At 42.1% G+C, this 22,931-nt stretch overlaps 1 protein-coding gene across 1 annotated transcript in view; it reads right to left on the bottom strand.

The window, feature by feature from the left end:
• CNTNAP5 (contactin associated protein family member 5) overlaps positions 1–22,931 on the bottom strand; it is a gene marked incomplete at both ends in the record, with an annotated part of 292,999 nt that overhangs the window by 127,962 nt on the left and 142,106 nt on the right. The window contains 4 exons of the mRNA XM_082484629.1: positions 5,036–5,207; positions 6,358–6,507; positions 9,023–9,287; positions 20,340–20,483. Coding sequence (XP_082340755.1) covers positions 5,036–5,207; positions 6,358–6,507; positions 9,023–9,287; positions 20,340–20,483 — 731 coding nt within the window. The remainder of the gene's footprint in view (positions 1–5,035; positions 5,208–6,357; positions 6,508–9,022; positions 9,288–20,339; positions 20,484–22,931) is intronic.

The raw sequence follows: 22,931 nt of genomic DNA, 5'->3' as shown, positions 1-22,931 counted from the left end.
AATCCCTTCTCACTTACAGCACCTATGAGAAGCAAATGAATTTTTTATGCTGCTTGCCAACTCCCCATCCCTTGACAGTGATGTCCTCCCTACAGATTAAGGGCCAAAGACAGAAAGCATTATTTTGTTCTCATTACGCTTTCTTACTGCTCAGGCGTTCCCCTGGAAGCTTGTAGGTTTAGTATGTCACCCCCAGAAGATGCCTCCCTTCCCAAAAAACACTTACACTGCAAAACACCAGAAGCGAGGGCTGTATGGTCCCTGTAGCCATGAACTTAATCTATCACTCTGAACTTAAAATAAATTCAAAGAGAGCCTGCATTTATTTGTTTGGTCCTGTGCCAGATGGCTTTTGATCAGAGATGGCCAATGTAGTACATGTACTGCTGCAAAAGACTGCATAGACTCTCAAAGAGATCTCTTTCCCTCCCCAGCAGAAAGTCTCTGAATTCAAGGACTTCATGGAACCTTCACTTCCAGACATCTCTGCCTTGTTACTCTGCTCTGTACCACGCCATAGGGGAAAAATGACAGCATGCTGTAAGAAACCATATTTTCTGACTTATTAATTCAGTGTAAAGTAAACAACCCCTGATGTGCACCTGCACTCCTAAGCAAGCAGAAATCCCGAAAAGGCAACAACAACAATGAAGGATAAAAAGAAATCCACTTCCTTTATAAATATGGAGCAAACCTCTATGACTTAGCAGGATATTGTCTCATTTTTTCTTTACCTCTCACTGGAATAGGGATAAATGCACTGCAGACAGCTATGACCTCTGACACTTCAGAACAGGAGCAATGTAAGCACCACACTTTGCAACATCCTCAGAAAAGACTACGCAATTTGCGTATTTGGACAACCACAGCAAACATACATGCCATGAACAAAAGGAAAAAAAATAGTTAGCTGGACTAAGAGTAGGCAGTTAGTGGGGATAACGCCAAGAGCCCTACACACACACTGCTACAAGAAAAAATGCTTCCTCCTACAGATTCTACTTTCCTGTTCCACAAGACATGGGGAACAGTTTGCAGGAACAGCTTTGTCTTAAAGGAGGTAAAGAAGGGAACACGACACTATTTGGCAGGGCTTGCGGTGCAGACACAGCTCTGATATGAATAGATTGGGGATGCCTCTCCTTACACAGGATGTGCCACCTAAGGACAATATGTAGGTACCGTACAAGGGGGTGGAAAATCAGAGATGACTTGATATGCAGCAGTAGGAACATTGGTGATGCTGACACTGCAGCTGAGGGCTAGAAACAAGCAGTCTTTCAATAGATGGTGCTAAGTAGCCTTCCGCCATCACTGGGACAGTCCAGATTGCCATGTTCAACTGCAGACTGTACATCATCTCAACATCCTACTGAAAGCACAGAAGACGTGAGTTTTCTGTGTGTTATCTGCTAAACCCAGCTCTCGCAGACACATCCTGAATTGCCCTCTCAGTTGGGACCAGAGCAGCTACTGGGTGGCCTCATTCACAGGATCGCTTAGGCTGCAAGGAGCCTCTGGAGGTCTCTAGCAAAAGCCCCCTGCTCAAAGCAGGGTCGGCAACAGGGTCAAGTTTGCTTGTGTCTCCAAAAGCATCTTCACTTGGCACTGTCTCCCCGTGCAAAGAAGGCAAAGCTCTGTATATTTCTATGGACATTCCCATTTTTTGTGTGTACTCTGATAGCTCAACCAGTGACAGGGCATTTATTTCCTGAAAAATAGCTACTGAAGGATGGAAATAACAAATGTGGGGAGACAGAAGGCATTCATGTCAAGTTGACTTGAGCACGCATACAGTTAAAATACTAGCGATGACAGACAATGAGACATTAAGGCTTAATTCTGGGCTCCCCAGTTCAAGAAGGACAGGGAACTGCTGGAAAGGGACTAGCAAAGGGCTACGACGATGCTTAGGGGATTAGAACACCTCTCTTATGAGGAAAGACTGAGAAACTTGGGTCTTTTTAGTCCAAAGAAGAGAAGACTGAGGGGGGATCTTATTAATGCTTACAAATAATTAAAGGGAGGGTGCCAGGGGGATGGGAAAAATCTTTTTTCAGTGGTGCCCAGTGATAGGACAAGACGTAATGGGCACAAACTTGAATATAGGAAGTTCCATCTTAACATGAGGAGGAACTTCTTTATTTTGAGGGTGGCAGAGCACTGGCACAGGCTGCCCAAAGAGGCTGTGGAGTCTCCCACACTGAAGACATTCAAAACCCGTCTGGACGCCGTTCTGTGCAACCTGCTGTAGGTGACCCTGCTCTGGCAGGGGGGTTGGACTAGATGATCTCCAGAGGTCCCTTCTAACCCTGACTATTCCGTGATTCTTAGTCCCTCAGATGGCTCCATTTAAATTAATAGAGGCACATGGCTTTATACTGGGAATCCCAGGGTGTGTATGGGGGGTGTGTGCGTGTGTAATATGCTTACACAACTCAATTCTCTCTCAAAAGCACACTGCCGGCATCAATAATAGTCCCAGTTTATCATCTTTCAAAATAAAGTCATTAATTCTCTGTTTAAGAGCAGGCACGAGTTGCAGTGAGCTGTCTAACCACTGCGTTCAGAGCCCAGGTCTCAATGATCTTGGCGTACAAGCCTGTCCCAAATAAACTGCTTTCTAAATAGAGGCATATTCCTCAAAAGAGGGGTTTTGCTTCTATAACTAAGACAAATGCCCCATTTACATGATAATTAAGCTACACAATCCCCACACGAGTCAAAGTTACAAAAACACGTGCTTTACAGTGCATACAGCAATAAATCTTATAATTAAGAAAGGGGAGATGACGTTTCTCGGAGAATATGCTTTTACAGAGTTTTAATAATCTTTATATAGAGAGAATGAGCAGCTGGACACTGCACGCCTGGAGCCAGACCCCAACATTCCTATAGTCCAGAGCTGCTGCAATATAGAGCAGTAGTTGAACTATGGTGACAAGTTGAATTACAGCGACTGGAAGTGTCAGACATTTTGTGCGATGAACCAATTGAGCAAGATTTGAAAATCTACTCAAGAGTACACAGTGCAGACTAGACGGCAATACAGTCTTTAGATTGCAATCTCCAGTTCTGCCAAACTTTCCATCTATAGTTTGCTGTAACCAGTTATGCCATAATACAGGTTTGCAGAACCTAAGATTCTCAAATATTATTAGGAGGAAGACACTCCATGAATACTTTCTTGTTCAGTCTTTCCCCGGCTCATCCACTGGCTTAGGATCAATTGTTTTGGCAAAATAATACAAAAAGATTTGCCTCTTCTCTTTATTTTCTTTATTTTCTTTATTTTCTTTGAATTGCATCCCTCTTTCCAGCTGTCCCTTGCTGCTTTGACCGCTCTTGACCTCAGCAGTATTTCACCCTGTGAATCTTTGAACAACTTTTGTAACTTCTTGAAATCTATTCTGTAAATTTAACCTCTCTCAAGACTGTGTCCCAGATGTGTAAAATATGATTTGGACGAAAAAAAAAATAAAAAAATTCTTCCTTCTTCCCTGGAAAACAGCTTTAGCACAGTTGTTGGGGTTGCCAGACAGGGAGAGAGCACTGGGTGTTTCAGTGAAAGAGAAAGCTGCAATCTCCACGGCGCCAGCAAGGAAGACACTTGCAGTAGTACCACAGATTTACATCGTAGCCTGGACTTGGTGGCAACAAAGGCACTGGAGACATCCCACAGCCCCTCTGCATCATAACAGAAGAGTTCTCTTCTGTTTCAGTATACAAATATACAAGTTGCCTTTGAATGTTCCACTCGACCTTAAAGAATGTTTTTCCAAGAAAACAGCAAAACACTCTCTTTCTCTTAATTCTCAGGAAAGTTTATATTTTACTTCCTTTTGTTAAATCAGCTGCACCTTATCAACACCATCTACCATTTCAGGCACACCAAGCGTGAAATTCACATCCCCCTGAATTCAGTCATCGTTAAACATGGAAACAGGTTTGATCAGCAGAGTCAGTATTTTCCCTGTACAAGTTAACAAACATGAACGTGTTTGTTAAGACGAAAGATGAGCACAAAGGTCTCACACAATAGAGGTTTTGCCCACTTTTCAAAATGTTGCAGCTCCAGCAGGCTGATCCCTCCTACAGTAAGCAACAATGGATATTGGCCTTCTGCTCCACCTCCCTAAGCAACTTGTCTGAAAAAAACAGGTTAAATGCTTAAGCTCCTAACGCATTTCAAAAATGCCTTTGCTACTCCCTTAACTATCTGAAGCACATGAAATGTCCAGCAGTTCCATTTCCATTTCTCAGAACTTAGTTAGATTAAAAAAAAGACAAAACCATTGCCTATTATTCCACGTACAAACTTCAAAGTGTACATTTGCAGAAATCGTTCAGAAATATTTAGACACTAAAAATCCCTAGGAAGCAAAGGAGAAATTATGAAATATTTAAAAAAAAACAAAACCTGGTTGCTTATTTCCTCTCTATTCTTTATGAGAAAATTTGGATTTCCTGTCAGGTTTCAGCTTAGGAGGGGTTCAGACCAGTATTTAAACTGAAATGTGTCTCTGGTAGATACAGACATTTCATCGTTATATCGTCCTACTGAATGGGCAGTATGTCGCATGAGGTGTACCATATCTTCATTATAAATGTGCTGTGCTGTAATGGCTAACAAGAAAAATTGTAAATGATCTACTTAAGCAAAACCAGCTAGTATATTAAGGGGATGACATGTTCTGATGAATCAAATAATTTTTCCTTCTCTTTCATTCGCCTCTAAAACTTCAAAGCAATCAAATGTTGTTTATGCATAAAATTTAATCCTTTCACCAATCTGTGGTTTGATTGAATTTGCATACTCTATTTCCTACAAGTCAATGTGAAGAGAGCCTCATGTAATTGAAACCATTTCCCCTCCAGTCCTCCTATCTTTGCTGTAATATTTTCTATTAGTAGCTGTATTATGCCTAATATCCGTAATGTTGGCAGATTAGAATTTTCACTTAATGCAACCTGTATTTATAAACCGCTAGGATGAAAAAAAGAACAAATACAAGAAAGAGGAAACAATAATTACCTGTCTTTGATGCCACACAGATCAATGTGTAAATCACTAAAATTCCCCAGGGAGCCTTGCTGAACTAAAATGAGGTCCTTGGGCTGGTTATCAATAAAGATGAGCCTCATACAGCCTTGAAAAGCAGTAATGGGATTTAAACATTGGGAATCGGTGAAATTGTCAGGGCACCCTGTGGGAAAAAGAGAAGAGGCAGAGAAGAATATTGGAATGTTCATCTATTTCTGCTGGGATTTCCTGATGCAAGAACTTGGAGGCTCATTATTCCAATTGTTTTCATTCCTTGTGCTATGCAACCTTCTGTGTTATAAATCCTTCAGTAAGGTAAAAAAAGAATATTTTTTTTACAGAGAAAAAAAAACACAACAAAACAACAGGCACTGGAAACAATAGAGTATGTGGTTTTCACATGTATTAAGCAAAATCAAAATTTGTTTTTTCCCACCTTCTTTAAACTCCACAGTTGATAGCAACTGACTCCCATAAAAAAGCTGTGCAAATTGTAAAATCATTATGGGTTAAATTCTGCTGCTGGGGCAATCCACAGAGTAAAAGGATGAAATCCCGTGCACGGAAAGCAAGAAAACCATTTGTATGTGAGCTTTCTCTGTATTTGGCCAGCTCTAAGATCCAAAGCCTCCTGTGCATCCTCACTTAGTGCTGTACCCAGAGGGTTCATCGAGATCAGAGCCTCACTGCAGTAAGCACTACGAAGAAATACATTAGATAAAAAGACAGTTGATGACACTCCCTTTATCTAAATTAATGCCTCCACTCCAAAAAGCAGAAGGTAGTATTTTTCAAGATTGTTCTTTCCATTTTCAAAATTGAGCTAAGCCTACATTCATTTCCACGAGAGCACAGTACCTACATACCTTTGTAGATCTGAGCCATACGTCAATTAAGCTCTGAAGTCTAAAGTCACTGAGCCTGATCAGGACAGTGATAGCTACAGGACTATTAATAATATTAATAGTCCTCAGGCCTTTTAACTAGAAAAAAAAAACTTGTGCCTAATAGAGCTGTGTAGCTTTTGCATGTTTTGCGAGCTACATGTAGGTACCCGTTGGCTACCACTACCAGTAGTCCACTTTTACAGCTGTGTTAGTACGTCTGCTCTTTCTCGCTCGGTCAGGGTTGACCAAGACCCTTCAATCTTCCCACAGTGCTGTAAGCACTGCAACTCAATAGGCGGTCTAAAATCAGTTATTAGAAGATTTGCTCTTAGCTGCAAACACAGTGCACCTGGGGAGACCTCAATGGTGAGGACATGAGGATCTGCATCGGGAAAACCTGTCTTGCATCTGTCTGGAACAACCTACCTCCAAAATAATAGCTGTTCCCAGAGTAGATCCTTGAGACAGTGGTTGCATGGCTAGCAGTGGCAGCATTGTTATCCAGTGTCAGGGTAATGCGATGTCTTCTGGCATTGATGTTAACAGAATGCCAAAGCCCATCGTGGAGATTGATGCCTGGCAAAAAAAAAAAAACAAGTACGAAGAGTGAAAAAAAGAGGTGCAGGAGGCAACTGTGTTCTTCAAACCTCCTTGTGCTTCTACATTGTGACCACAAATGTGCAGCTGATTCCAACAGAGGGAGAACTGGCGGCTGAAAAGAACTCATTACCTCTGGAAAAAAACTGGCATAGAAGAAAAGGTCCAAGAAAGAGAAAGCTTTTGAGAGTATTTAAGTAGGTCATCTCACATTTTAATCTAACCTGCTTCTGGTACTGCGGGCACTCAGCAAGCTAGCAGGGCCCTTTGCCTTTCTGTTAGCAATTATTACCATTTCACGGGTGTTTATTTCTCATTTTCAGTCTGTTGGGAAATGCTTCTAGCTCACAGGAGCGCGCAGAGAAGATCTCCGTTGAGCTCCTGGTGCTGACCAGATGCCTGGGATTGCAGAGGATTAGATTCAGTGAGATGGTCACACCCTGTCTCAGGCTCCAATATGAAACCTGACAAATTCCAGTAGGTATCAGGAGGATTTGTGTTTCTTAAAACCCTTCGGCCCTAAGTTAGCACACAGTCTTATTGATGGATGTACCAAAGCCCTTCTATATTGGATTTCAACCTGGGTCCTGGGAGAGCTGGGATTGTTGCTGTGACCTACAAAGGTACGTGAGACGTTATGGTACTGGGTATCCTCTTTCTCTTCTAGACACTCGTGCAAAGTGGGAGATAACCTCTCTGTTTCCTTATTCTGAAAATCAGCGTTGCACCTCACGGCTCTTGAAATAGCACCACACAGCTACAAAGAAACTCCACATCCTCTGTTCTGACAGCCATAAAAATCAGCGGGCAAGCTTCTGAGCTCCCACACAGCGGTGCAGATCAAAAGTAACCTCATTACAGTTCAAAATACACCGTCGCCAGGCTGGAGTCACCGAGACCAGGCCCAGGCAACTAGTATTTACTCCCCTTCCTAACGGAATTATTTTTCGTTAATGTAGCTTTCAGAAGAAACAAACCAGCACTTAGTGACACAAAGAGGTGTGAGAACAGTTCAAAACAAAATAAAAAAAAAAAATATGTGGGTGTTATGTGTATGAAAAGCCATTTCGTTATGAATTTGAAAATGCGACAATTTCCACAGTAATGGCTGCTAACGTATGCACAATTTCCATAGAGCAAGAGGCCGGTTTCCCCCCCAAAATGGATTTGTCAACTAGAACAAGTCCATTTTGAAGTGAAACACGTTGTTGAAGTTTGAAAAGATGTCAAAACAAAACAGGTCCCCTTTGGGGCAAAAATAAGTCCGTTCTCGAGCAAGCATGAGTTTATTCTGCGTACCTGACACGTGCAGAGCGTGGCACTTGCAATTTCTGCGTATTTTTCCATGTGTAAGTAGGCAGCTTAGCAATGTTTTGGATAGCACCACAGGCTGGGCTCGGGTTCATGATTCCAGAACTACATAAAACCAAATACACCCAACCAAATATTGACATTGTCTCAGCTTTGTCAACAATTTAATTAGGGCTGCAATAAAGGCTGGAAATTCAGTTTTCAGCATTGAATTGCAGCACGCTAAGGCCGTAGCAATCTACGTGAATAAGGATAGATGCAGGGCTGCCTCGTTTTCTATCATAAAGGGGAATGAAACACGCATACGGAACAGCTCCGCTTTGACAACTCTGTCAGTTTTTATCTCTGTTTCTTATAATAGACACATCTGCCCTCTTTTAGTCTGTGCTGGGAATATTTTAATATTACATATTTTTAAACAGCTGCTCTTTCAGAAATTACTATTATTATTATTTAGTTCCATCTGAGTTCCATCAGTCTATTACTCATCCACCGTTGGAAACTGGGTATTCAACCTATGCAGAAAATGAATTTCCCAGTCCTCCACCCAGCGAGGCTGCAGAGCAGCAAGGGATGAGCAGAGGCCCTGGGCTAAGAACGTTTCTGTTTGGGATGTCAGCATACTTTATACAGGTCACACTGGGATGGGCCATTCTGGTCCCACCTCCGTTGTACAGTCTGAAATTGTTTCCCTGTTGTCTCTGCATAGCCGTTCTGGTAAGTGTTTACAAGCAATTTCCCCTGAATTTTACGCCAGAGAGGCAACCCCATTTCAGCCTCGTGAAGCTACAGTCAGAGGAAGAAAATCAGCTCTGAGGTCGCCTTAACTTCTGCTGGGGAACGGTGCAGCTGCTGAGCCGGCTCCCAGATGGATCCAGCACGATCCGAGGACAGGAAACAAGAAGGGCTTCATGTGACCTGACTGAAGGAAATTCAGCGTGACTGTTTACGAACACAGAGGCTGAGCTAATTGTCAGGTTCACAGAGTCTGGAGATCTCAGGACGCCGGCCTGCCATGCTTAGACCTCCCTCAAGCTGCACACAGTGCTTCTACCTCTGGAAAGCAAGAGAAAATTTGAAAAGAGAAAAGAAGTCTGGGTATTTCCTTGTTTCACCATCCTTTCATCCTGTGGGGTCGGACCTTTGTATTTTAAAGGGGGACAGATGAGAGTAAACATAATACCTTCACTGATTTCCACCGGGTTCTCTGTCTCTTTCTGAATAAGTAGTGTCAATCTCCCACTATGAAGGTAAACCAGGAGAGGTCCTGAATTTTCAGACAATTCGGTGAACAGAAGCAAACCGTCTCTATTCCATGTTCGAAACTGGAAGCTGACTGACAAACCATCGATTTGAGGAGTGCCGGGTAGCAGCAAGTAGCTTTGACTGGCGCTGACAAAGGTGATAGGAACAATTGGTGGTTCTGAGCAGGAAAAGGTCACATTCCCCTGCAAATAATAAACATCAAACATCATCAACATGACAATTTCTTTTTTGGTGATTCCAAAACATCCATAATTAAATAAGCATTGCATTTCTAATAGCCTTCAACACTGAAATAGGTATTGTTATTTAGACATAAATATTTGGAAGTCATTAGGAAATGTATCTGTCCACTCTGGGAAAATTTTTCTTCCATACTTTTCTTTAACCCCAAAATGGAGGGGGTGAAGATCAAAAATCAGAACCTCAACTAGAAGGATCTAAATAAGTCTAAACGTCCCATGTCAAGACCATGCCTGGGTGCAGAAGGGCTCATTTGGTAGCCCAGACAGACCACCTCCACGTGGCCACATCTGCTTTATGTTTCCCAGCACCTTCCGTTTCAAGCTCAAGTTTAGCTTTTTGTCAATAAAATCAAACTCATTTGGATGTATGTTGACTTCAGGAACTGAGAGTGAAGCCCTAGCAAGTCCACCCGAACCTCTGCGTGCTGTGGGATGCGATGCAAATGTCCCGCACCAGCTCTGCACCGATGGCACTACGGGGGGGTGAACAAGGCAAACCGCAGGTGAAAAAACAAAGCATCCTCCACTGCGAAGGGATCCAACCAGACAGACTAGTTTTATTCTAAATATAAGCCAAAACGCAGCTATTAGTGACAGTCCTATTTTGCCCAGTTACACCAACACTACATAACCTTCAAAGTAAAAACTCCCTCATTTATTTGAATCTACTACATGCAGCAAAACACGAGGCAAATTTCCTGGGTTTATTTCAAATATTCAATATATAATTTGCAGTAGCAGTACTGATTATGTTTTCTCTTACTCAGAATGACACAGCCCTGTGCTACTCCAAATAATAAAAGTCCACTTAATAATAATAATAACATAAATAATTACAAATAATTATTCTAAAATTATTTCAAAATTCATAAGAAAATTCAAAGAAAAAGTCACTTGAATAAAGTACTTATAGTGGGATGAAACAACAGTGAGATTTCCCGGCCAGTTCTAAGTCTCATGGTTTCCAGGGGGCATTTTGAGGAATTATTACAACATTACATACACAGCAAGCGTGGTGAAATCCAGCACCATTTCAATGCCAAACTTAGTTGATCACCTCAGTCGTCCAGCCCCGAAATCAACGGTGCTGTTTGCCCAGAAGAGCAGCACGTTTACTCAAAGCAGTCAACAGAATCTGTAGCAGCACATATCACCGTAGTTTGTAGACGAACCGACTCCACTGTTTTGTTCAGTCACTGTAGGTTACCCAACCGGGGTCATTCAAGGCACGTAATAAAACCTTAACAATATATAAAGCTGGAGCGCGTTTAAGGAGCCGTGTCTTTCAAAGCCACTCCAGGAGACTGTTGCAGCCAGCCTGCTTTGAACCGGGCTGCTTTGTAAGGTACCAACCGGTATCTGGTGAAAACGTCGGAGTAAAAGGCTTTCTCCACGGCACCACTTCTCATCAGAGCTGGTACCTCGCTTGAACAGGATAATTATAACGAACAGCACTTGATGGATGTCTAGGAAGTTGCACAGGGCTTGGGGAATTCCTCTCTGAAATCTCAGACAGCTGATGGAACTGTTCCCTATCGCTTTCAAATGTCTTTCTACTCTTTATTTTGAAATGGAAAAGAAACAAAGTGCCAGAAAAAGACCGAGTTATCGCTGGATAACAACCCCTGATGAATATACATCTATATCAAGCTATTTATGTATCCCCTGCCCTGTTAGGTGTAGAATGCTACATGCCAGATTTAGCAATGGCAAACGGTCTCCGCAGGTATATCATGTTAGAATGAGTTTTGAGATATAATCCAAAGTTTATCCAAACTCACCTGAACGTTAGTCAGGGGGGAAGTAGAACGGAAATTTGTTCTCAACCTTTAAAAAGTTTCTACTGCCTACTGGGTTTTGTCTGCATAAGAGATGCCACAGGCTTTTCTTTTTTTTTTTTTGTTACTGTTGTTGTTATATTCCCACCTCCATTTCCAACTGAATTCATGACAAATTACACAAAACAAAGACAGTCAACTGCAGTGATATACACAAATATGTTTAACTTTCTCTAGAGCTTTTTAAAGGTTTAGACATTTAGACAAATTTTCTTTGGAATTTTAGACACTTACAGTGATTCAAGTAACTCCACACAAAGTAGTAAGACATTTACCGATCTTACGATCTTATACATACATAACGCCTGAGCTTGGAGGAAAGTTCAAACATTATCTGAGTCTGCACTCAGGTATCTAATTTGCTCCACTGGCAGTGGCAGGCTGTAGCAAAATGCAAGTCTGTAGAGGGGAGGATTTGCGACATTCGGGTAGGATTGTTGTCTCAAAGCTCTTTGCAGATTTTACCTAGCAGCATAACAAGCTATGCCTAGACTGACTTAACAGTGCCAGAGAAAGTGAATGCTAAGATGAAGAAAAGCGTTTGCAACGCACAACAAACTTTCATACAACCTTAAAATAAGCCAGTAAAGACCCCATGCAGTAAATATTCTTTTGGGTGTATGCAGCATCACCACAGCAAAGCATCCCTGACGCATACGCATGGGCCCAAATCTAAGGCCAAATTTCTGTCTGCTTTTGATATGAGGTTCTCAGCACGTGCAACTAGTCTTAAACTCATGGACTGCCGTGACTCAGCAACACTCTTAAGTCATTCATATTAGTTGGTAATTCACGCCATCTGGGATCTGCACAAAAATCATGTCCTGGGACAGGAACAGCAAAGAATGCTGACTGAACCCATGGCCAATGCTGGGACATATAGGCAGGTCCTACACTTCTCCTCCCACACTTAACCAGGTGAGACTTCATTGAGCCTCTCCATTGACTAAACTGATGTGAGAGATGTGATCCCACCTGCCAGGAGAGCAAGCAGGTGGGAAAGTATGAAGACGGTGCTGCAATCTTTTGTGTAAGTGGGATTAAAGGTACATTTGAGGGATAGAAAAGAGGCTTGTTTGCCTTTTGGGAACTTAAATCAATTCAACTGACTCATCTAGGAGGCAAACACCTTCTTAAAGCAGCATTCCAGAGCAAAACCAGATGATGTAGTTAATACACATCAACAGTAGCTGCCGACATCCTTACACTGACCAATGCCGTCTACCTTCCCAGGGATAATAACATGAAAATTTGGAAAAGAAATACACAGTGGTTACTTTGAAGTGGTTACTGAAGTGGGCTAGGTTCCCATTACAAAAACTGTTAAATTTGCCCTGAATGTTATTCTCAGAAAAATTATTCCAGCGGGTCCGAGTCAGAAAAGGAAACAGCTCCTCCTGAACCTGCATCTGATCAGAAGCATTTTGCTTTAATTGGCAGCAGTTCTGGAATTCTCCAGGGTACGTGCAAGACTCCTGGCAGACACTTGATTTCATAATTGAGCCCAGTTTAACTGAAAAGTAAAAGCTCATTGGCTAGGAAATGGGATAAGAAGAGTCTAATCCCTAGAGAAAATAAAGGAGACACTCTGTGCTGGAAACTCCAGCTATCATGCGGCATTTGATAATTCCATCGAGCCCGGTGTCTCCAGACTGGTTAATGACTCCTCTAATAAGCAGTGAAATCTTTCCAAAAGAGTTCTTACTGTTCTTACAAGAGGAATCTTCCGAACCTGGAAACGCAATGGAGATATTCACAATTTGTTCACCGGCTGCCATGACGCTTGCCTCAAGACGAGAGCAATCGTCCCAGATTTCTGCAGGCGGGGTACAGCTGCAGAGGTGGTTCTTGTTCAAGTAAGATGTTGAATGAACAGGTGACAGCATGTTACAGCATTTTAAGAAAGAACCAGAGCCTTTCCTATTAAAAAGAGAATGGAAGGACACAGTTGCTAAGTGATGAGGATAAAAGTGGATTACATAGAAGATCCTCTGAGCCGTAAGCCTCATGCAAAACTGACTGGAGTCTTTCCAGTGACTTCTGTGGACTTCAATAAAACCTGTATAACTTTAATGAACCGTTTCAGTCTTTTCTGGCCTTTCTTCATGTAGCGTTATGTACAGTTGAATGAAGACAGAAGACCGCTGCAACACCACAGTGAGGGACATTGGTGACAAGTTTCTTATACACACCCCTCGCTCTCACAGAGTACTAATCAAAAGGAATATCTGCTTGGGAAATTATTCAAACTGACAGCTGAACTGAAATCCTCAACATTTAGCCTACCAAAGGATACGGGCCAAGATCGCAGCTTGAACATGAAGAACAGCAAATGAGTATTTCTGAGCTCTCACACTACCTGTGGGTACTTACTTTCCTCATTAATCACTCTATGGACACTATCCAATAAAAAGGATATCTTGTTTTCTGCAGAGGATTAGAAAGGAAGATTTCATATGACAGGTAAGGGGCCTAAAATCCCAGGCCTGGCTGAGATACAAATGTGAGTAAACTGGCAAGAATATCTCCAGCTTGGAAACCGGAGGACTATTTCTAGCTGTGAAGAGACTGAGGTTGCAGACGAATTTGCAAAGAGAGTAACAGAGGAAAAAGGTGACCTCTGATGCAGTTTTAAAAGGGTAAGATGAAAGATCGTCATTCAAGTCTGAGCAACTGGATTTTAAGAACGGGGGAGGTTCCTTCAAATCCTGTTTTTTAAATTAACTATCTCAAGCAGAACAGATGTCAGGAGACAGACCCACATAGATTTCAAGTGCTTCTCAAATCAAGACATTGCTAAGCACTGAATGAAAAGCAAATCAAAATCAGAAACCAGCTCCACCCTGCTGACACACTGGCGCAAACTGTCTTCAAACAGGATGTGGGAGCACCAAGACACGTGGTGTTACTTGAGTTAGGACTAGTCTACTGAGTGAGCAACTACTCCATCCCAAGAGAAGGGTTCATAATTTAAGAGATGTTCCTACACTGAGGTGGGTTTCTCTTTCTCTGAGCAAAATTTCATGATGGAAATCTGAAAGCTTTCCTGATCCAAGTTTCATTGAAGCTAACGTATCCTTGTGATAATCACCCCCTTGACAGAGAACTGCCCTGTCTTCACTCACTCTAGGTATCACATATGTCAAAAAAAGCCTATATGTTTATCGCATTGACTTAAGTTGTTTATATTAAGATAATGTTCCTGTGTGGAAAAAGTAGCATTTAACAAAAAAGAAAGCTTCCAAAAACCTGAAACATTGTGACCGTGACTGGATCAGGGATGAGATGCTTGGCTAGACATTTCTGGATGTTCTTTGTCTCAGACTCCTAAGCTGACTATGTCACCGGCCAGAAGTGGAACAAATGATTTTACCACTTTTATGCCCATACTAACTGTACGTTATTGTTTCATTATATGGTACAATAGCTAAGAGTTGCTGGAAAAAGATGGGAGCAAATATAGAGCTAATTTGGAAAAAAACATCCACCATTCCCCTCAGAGAGATAAGAAAAGGAAAAAAGAGCACAGGAGGAAACACGCGCACACAAAAAAATATAGACCGCTTAATATTTCCCCCCCTTTGAACAACAAGCAGGAATGCAGCCAGCCTTTCAAATTCACCTTGCCAGAAGTGGGTAAGATAGATGTCTTAGAGCAAACTGGCAAATTAGCACAATACAAGCCCGATTTTTACTCTAGTTCAAGGTAAAGGGACCTATGGCTTATTAGGTTTTATTACCTGGAACAAAACACAGCAAAAAAGAGGGGTATTATTATTATTATTATTATTATAATAACAGAGATACACATTCCTTTAATTAGAAAAGAGCAGGGAGAGCAATTCTTAGCTTTTTTTATTTATTAGTTTTCTTTATTATCTTTTCTTCTTTTAAATTCCAATTATCTGTGTATCTTAGCACAGCACCAGCCTAAATGGTTGGTATGAACTGCACAAACTCCTGGCTCCTGACTGTGACGGGGTCAGCTTGCCCCTTTCGGTTATGCTGGGCAGCCAAGTACCAGGCAGTTCCCAAGGCCTTTTCAATTGGAATAAGACCTTAAAAAAGACATTGAAGCCTTGGCTGTACAGAAAATTACATTCTCCCCCATTTTTCTTATTCCCTGCTAACTCCTACGACAATAATTAGCCATCTCTCTTCCTCTCCTACAGGGACTAACAGCCTTATCACCTCCTGCCTTGAAACATCCTCCTCTGCTCAGCAGGTACTAACCGCCCTATTCACTCAATTTGACTGCCCAGATAACGTAATAAATTAAACTCGGAACAATTGTTTCTAACCTGTAATTTGCTGAAGGCTGATGACTCTCAAAAACATCTCGTTTGCCCCAAAACGTGTCATTTTTTTTCTGCATACGTCAACTAGTCTTATAAAAAAATATGGTCTCCTTCCCTGAAAGACTTGCTTCACTTATGGTCATCATAACTATCAAAATCCTAACACAAAGAAACTTTTATGCCAAGAAAAGGAAAGTTTATTATTGCAGCTACATGCTGGATTAAATATTTACAGACTGAAAGTCTTTAGAATTGTAGACAAAGTCAATGGAAATCAATGGGAAAACTGTCATTGAAATGGACTTTATTTCAAGACCTTGATTGAAGTGCCACAATTTCTTTAAAAAAACCCCAACCGTTATACCATTCAGCAACAATAAAATGGGACCTTAAAAATAATACTATTTACATAGACTTCTTTACTATTCCACGCTGTAGGAAGGATGTGAAGGAGACTCATCTGAAGACCCAGAGAGCAGACAGGAAAATAGAAAAAACCATAAAAAGCTATTTTACAGGAACTAAATATTTCTGGAATGTGAGCTCACCTGCCTTATCAAAAGAACAGCAAATTCATTTCTCTTTTTAATATGCATGTCTGACTCACACTTTCATTAAATAAGTAGATAAAACTTTTTCCTTTTTAATAAATTCAACTTAGACCCTATAGGAAGTCATGAAAAATGTCCCTAAATAGTTCCAACATTTTTGAATTATGATTGCTATAGTCTGATTGCAGTGCAAAAACTAATGAAAAATAAAAAATAATAAAAGATATATCTAACTCCTGGTTCTCCAAACCCTAGTAGGGGTCTTCACAAATCACCAGCCCGATATTCACGGATATATCCATGCTTGCAATAGCACTTTGGTAGAACAAGACGTGCGTAGACAAGTCAATTCTTCTCAAGATGAAGGTATCTCAAATCAGCTTAATAAAATAGCACGTTTGGATTCTCTATAAAGGGAATGAATTATTAGTTTACATTTTTCTGTCACTAGGTATCTTTCCTTGCTCTTTGATGCTGGCAATCGGTTATCTCCCTGAGGCACTACAGTGATGCATTTACATGTCACCGCATCCCTTGCTGTGCTGAATTGTCGCTCCCAGATTCAACATGGCAGGCCAACGTAAAAATTCAAGCATATCTGAGGGCTGACAACTTCTGCCTTACAAATACCCTGCGCTTCTCTCAAGTCAGTTGAGGGTTTGCTCCGCTAAATGAAAATACAACTCCAATTGCTATCAGCCGAAGGTAATGGAAGGGAAAGGGGGATAGGATTTTCCTCAGTTTCAGTGAGTACATAGGGCGGAGCACCGAAAAGATGAAACACCGCATCTTTTTGTAACCTTTTCATTTCTTCTCTTCAGCTAGACGGCTTCTTATTTTGGCATCACAAATCAGTGACCTGCAAAAAGACTCGAGACCCTGGCCATGGGTCACATTAGAGCAGTTTCTAAAGGTGCCACCTGAATCTAGCAACAGGGAAAGACTGGTGGCCGCGATACTATAACTGTTTTCAGGATGCTATAGCTATATTTCTCTTAACTACTCCCTCAGTATTTAGCAATTCTCAATGGATTTCTCTTCTAGAACTTGCCCCATCTCCTCCTCCATCTACATACACTCTTAACAAGCACAAAATCCTTCAACGAGGACTTCACCATCCCGCGTATCAACAGGTCAAATATCCTTCTGTGAAGGAGAATTCCCCTTCTGCTTCTTGTAAATGTGGCTCTGACTAGAGTATTCTCCTGTCCCCAACTACTTGCCCAGGAAGCGCCAGTAACTGCTGTACAATTTTTCACAATGGGCACTCTGCACTTCTTTTGTGCTGAGAAGACAGCAAGTAAAGAGGGCAGATCTTTAGATTATTATTTGCAGAGATTTCCCAAGGGTCCAGCCCTATGACCGTGACAGTGGTAATTACAGAAATTTGACTTCTCATAACCTCTTGCAATTAAAACCAGGAATCGCTTTAGAGAGCAAATAAAAGACACCCTATCATTTCACCACACTCAACGATCTAGAGGAGAAAAAAAAAACCCCGAACGTAACAAAATACCCACAACATGCCATCAGGGAGAGAAGAAACCCCAGAGAGAAGATAGATAGCCTGTCCAAGTAGATAGGGCTACCATGTAGAGAGGTTAAGTATCAGGCAATATAAAAATGGAATTCTGAAGGCAAGTTCCACTTCAAAGAGACAGGCTGGCTCGTTATCTCGAGATGTCTTCTCAAGGGGATTTACTGCAAGTCTGACAACTGCAAATGAGTTACAGAAGAGAACAGGCGGAACGATAATCACAGCCACCACCCAAGAGTACGATACACAGTACCGTAGTCTGTTACTGACAACCTATAGTTTCTTCCTCTGACTTCAAATGTAGCTGATTTTGGACCATTATCTATATGGATGAGGAACTACTTCATAAGAGGAAACCTATACAACCAAAGCTGATGTATCATCCTCCCGCTTGTGTGAAAGATGTCAAAAGTAAAAAAAACCAAAGTTGATGGGGATGAAAGTCCACAAGTTTGGCTCACTGACTGTATCAACGTTCACAAAGGAACAGAGCATGAAGCAGAGACTGAGTGTTGAAGTCTGCCTCCCTTTTGGAGGCCAAAACTAGTGTCTCTGAGCATTAACGGCTTTCTAATCCCAAAACGGCCAGTTTGTCCTCAAATACACTTTGTTAGGAGACAAAAGTATTTTGAGGACTAATGATACAGAACAACTCCAGCTTGTGGGGAGTGAACACAAGTACACAACGCGTTGTTGGAAGAAGTGATTCCAAGTCCCTGCAACATTTAACTATTCTTCTGTGGTGTTCCTTTCATCGCATTTCCACTCCAGACAACCTTAGCAACTACAAAGACACAAAGCAGAGAAGCTTGCAGCTCCCTGGGGACGTGGATTGTCGCTTGAAAACCTCAATGAACTCTGAGTAAAAGCATTTAGTGCAGAGGAAGTCTGGCAGGCAAAAGACTACATTTAGCAAGAACAAGTTATTTTAATTTGAGTAAGTAAATTGCTAAGGCGTGGGGAAGAGCAAGAAGACGGGAGAGGGCGATCAGCCTGTGAAAGCTGGAAGTACCTGAGAGTTGCGGGAGGAGATAAATAGCTGTGATGGAAAGGATGTTGGAAAACAATAGAGTTACTGGGGCTGTTTCCTATGGAAGGATGTTCTTCTAAGATTACAAGGTGTTGTGAGTGTGGCAACCTTTCCATGCACTTTGCCTACACAAGTGTCACATACACCGCACATAGCGGCTCGTAAATCTTGCAAAATGCAGCACAGCAGCTAGCCTTTGAAAACTACTGCGTTAAAATCATCACTTCTGTAAGGGAGGTTGAAGGATGGGGGCACATCCCCTCTGCCTTAAACTGACAAGAGGAGCAGGATTCCTGGACCTTCGATCCAGCGTTGGCTGAATCAAGTATTGTGATAACAGAGTTTCATTGCTTGGGGCCACGTTATACCCAGACAATACCCTTCAGAGAAAAAGTGCATTACAAAGTTTTTCTTTTCCCCTTTAGGAAGGCCTTCCTATTACCCAGCTGGCAAAACAACCAGCTGTTTAATGACCTAAGAAGCAGATCAGGGGTCTTTCCTTCCCTTAGAAAATAAGCTGAGGGGAAGAGCAATTTAACACAGTTCATAAGATTTGTGCCTCAGAGTCCTGAGTCAGAGCAATCAAATTTGAGGTTATTAAAGCAAAGTCTCTCAGTCCCAGGCTAGGGGAGCATCCTGGAGGCAATCTCGACTGCCAGCAACACAATGCAGGACTTCTCACCCATCACCTTTCCATTTTCCATTCCTTGTGTATTCAGTCTCGCCCTAAGCAGGGAAAGTGAGGAAAGGAAGGACTTCTGGTTGCTTTGTTGTAGCTCCAGTCTGTTTATACACATTAATACAAACTAGGAGAGATGCCATGAGAGCCAGAGGCAGTTTCACCTCCACGTTCTCCAAAAACACAGTATTAGCCAAAAGGCAGATATCATAGCGTGGTGCAGGAGAGTGGCAGGAGCTAAACAAAAGAGCTGAATTATTTACAATTTGTCAAGGCTGCATGGGAGTGTACTGTTCCCTCTTTTTATGAAATAAATTTTTCTTTATTTTTCTCATGATATATTTAAATATCTTTTTGCTACATATAATATAATATAATATAATATAATATAATATAATATAATATAATATAATATAATATAATATAATATAATATAATATAATTTTTGACATTATTAGGTGTGAAGTTACATTTAGGTTTTATGTTAGCAGGCTTGGTAAACCATGGTTCCTTTTGCTTTACCTCTACTGTTCCACATTTAGAGACACTAGTACCAGGTCAATGGTTCTCAGAACTGCCAATACACTGAATTTAAGTAGCAGCACAAAAGAAAATATTTCCAATAATAAAAGAAACATTTATTCTTCTCTGTAATACAAACTCAAATAGCAGAATAAAATTTTGGTACTACTGTACTCCACAACAGCGATGGGGAATGGTTCAGAAAATAAGATTTTATCTGAGTTAACCAGAAAAAAAAAGTCTCTCTGACTTCTACCATGCCCTCAAAAAGACACATCTTGGAAAAGGAATTTACAAGTTTCTTCGAACAAATGCTAATATACCTGGAAAGTCAGAGAAGTGTATTAATTTCCACATCTGTCTGTCAGTAACTCTCACCACAGCAGTCAGCGCTGGCTGATATCAGCCTCAGCAATATCATTTTAACAAGCTAATTATGCCCATAGCCATTTAAATCTGAAGACCATTCATTCAGTGCAGCTGGCAGCACCAACAGCCTGGAAGCGAGGAAGGAAAGCGTACATTATTGTCTCTTACCACAGTATAGATCTGAGGTTTGCGCCTTTTTGCCAGGTCAATTATATTGACTCCGTTGTAATAAAGGTTCTCAATGCACCCGTGGAAATTTTTCCTCTGAAAGGTTCCTGGTTTCCCCGGCACAGGAATCCCTCCGAAACTGAGCTTTTGGAAAGAATAAGAACAATATTTAGTTATCACCCCCAAAACAAGAGGGCTGAGCCCCACTCCATGCAGCCAGCCAAGGTACGAACTAAGAACCAAGTCACGTTAACAGCATCATCTCGGAGCACGCAGCAGGGCCGGGCTGCGCAACAGGGGAGTTACAGGCTGCATAGCATTACAGCTGTTGCAGAAATGCTGCTGTTGCTGCTGCTGCAGACAGCTCCCTAATTTGGAAACAGCTTTTGAAGCGCCTCGACACACCGCTTCACCAACCCAGTATCACCACAACCCAGTATCACCAGCTCCCTGCCCAGCAGCACCCAATGCATCAGGTGATGCTCAAACGCTCTCCAGCCCACAGCCCCCGCTGGCCTGGGGGCTGCCACCCAGCAGCAGACCAGAGTGGCCAGGGACCACCCAGCAATGGGGTAATAAACCCTTCCTGCCCACAGAGCACTGGAGTTTGCCTGTCAGCTGGAGTCACACCTTTCCACCAAGCACGTATCTGAACAGTTCTGCTTTCAGCCGGTGGAGGGTAGTATCACACACACGAACTACCCCATTGGCACCTTGCAACCTAAATTTCCCCTAAAACCTAAGTTTTCCCTAAACTTCGCTGTGGTTTGCTCTTTGCAATACTTGCACACGATGCTTGGGACTGAGCAGTGCAACGGAGAAGTTCTGCAGGTTACACATTTAAACAAAACTTCTGCTGTGCTGCTGTCTAAATACTGAAGGACGTTAGTATTGTGCGGATTACAACTCATCACTTATCTGGAGGGCTGAAAGCCCTGGGAGGACAAAGACCCTAAGAAAATAAAGCTTCCAAAACCCTAGGGGCAAAATTACTTCAGATTCCTAAAGGAAAAAAAAAAATAACAGCCAACAAACAAACAAAAAAAAAAAAAATCAAAGCCCACAACCCCCAAAATTTCTGACAACACTATTTTCATTTTGCAGATGACAAAGTTCATTTCTAGTTAGCTTCACGGGCCTTCTTGGCAAAGTCTTACTGGTGGTACCGCCGGGTTTTCATTCTTTTTTCCCCACTGCCGCCAGCAGCTTTGTGAGTGATATAATGGAGGTGGGGATCCGGCAGCCACCACGCTTCAGAGCGCTCCCAGCGCATCGGATGCTGCGCTGCAGCCCTGCTGCATCCTCTGCTGTGTGGCACCGCGGACACGCTGAGGGCTGCTGGAACCCAGTCAGCCTTGTTCCTCTGTCGCAACTCCTAGCAGCTCGCCTCGGCTCATTATTACAAAAGTAAAAGGAAATTTGGGGGTTATTTTTCCTCCTGCTCCACCTGACAAGCTGGGATACATAACAAATGAAAAAACTCCCTGGATAACCTTGAAAGCGCCTCTTTGAAAACAGGCCCTTAATGAACTTGCACCTCAGTTGTATTAATTGATCGCTTCAGAGAAATGAAGAGTAAACAGTAAACTTCACATCACTTGTAGGTTTGTTATTGGCATGAGGGCTTGTGTGGTAGCGATGTTTTTTTCCACTGAGAATCATTAGTTCTTCCTTAAAACACCGGACTCCTCCTTTCTTGTTCTGTTCTTTAAGTCTCCTGCTTAGGGACTCTGTACTGGGTTTCAAAACCAGCAGAAAAATCAATATCAATTGTACCACGGCACTATTAAGAAAATAATTTATTTTGTGATCAGTAATAATTTTAATTACCGAACTAATGGTTTTATTACCCTTAGTAAGGCCTTTAATCCCTAAAGTGGGGTGAGACAAACTTTCAGTATACTGTGTTGCCGTAACGTTCGACTGACAGATCATCTCAGTGCAAAAGGAAAGAAAACACTTTGTGTGAAAAACTAAGCACCAGAGGCCAGGGCCGAGCGCCACAGAGGTCCGTCACGGCGCTGATTTACACCAGCTAAAGATCTTCTCTACCATGCTGCCTGTTTCGGAACATCTGGAAAAATGTTCTGCAAATTACATTAGAGCCCGAGTTTTCCCTGACTGGCATCAACCTTGTAGCAGGAAGCAAGGTATTTTATTACTTTGAAATTAGGAAAGCTGATGACTCAATTTTATTTTTTTTTTTTTTGGCTTTTCACAACTCCATCTTAAAAAGTAGTCACAGCTTTGGCCCTCACTAGTTCAGTCTGACGCTGTTCCAGAATTTTACTGCTCAAATGTGCTGTCCCTACTAAATGCGCCTGTGATTTGGTACAGCAGCGCCAGGGGACAGGTACCACTCTCTCCACCCTGCTTTGCGAAAAGCAAAGAAGGGAATTCCAGCTGGAACACGGAGAGGAGCAGCGAGCAGGCACCTGCCGCTGCCGAGCCATCTGCTTTCGGCCCTTGGGTGTGCTGGGAATTGATCCTTTCCAGAGAAATGAATCCAAAGTGCGGAGGGGAAGCTTGTCCTCTCTTAAGCGATGAACCATGCCAGCTCAACGCATCCGGACAGGGTGACGGCTCCGACTG

The sequence above is a fragment of the Vanellus vanellus genome, assembly GCF_965231255.1.
Source record: "Vanellus vanellus genome assembly, chromosome: 5".
Lineage (NCBI taxonomy): Eukaryota > Metazoa > Chordata > Aves > Charadriiformes > Charadriidae > Vanellus > Vanellus vanellus.
The sequence above is the reverse complement of the archived record's forward strand: the minus strand, read 5'-3'. Positions and strand labels throughout refer to the sequence as shown.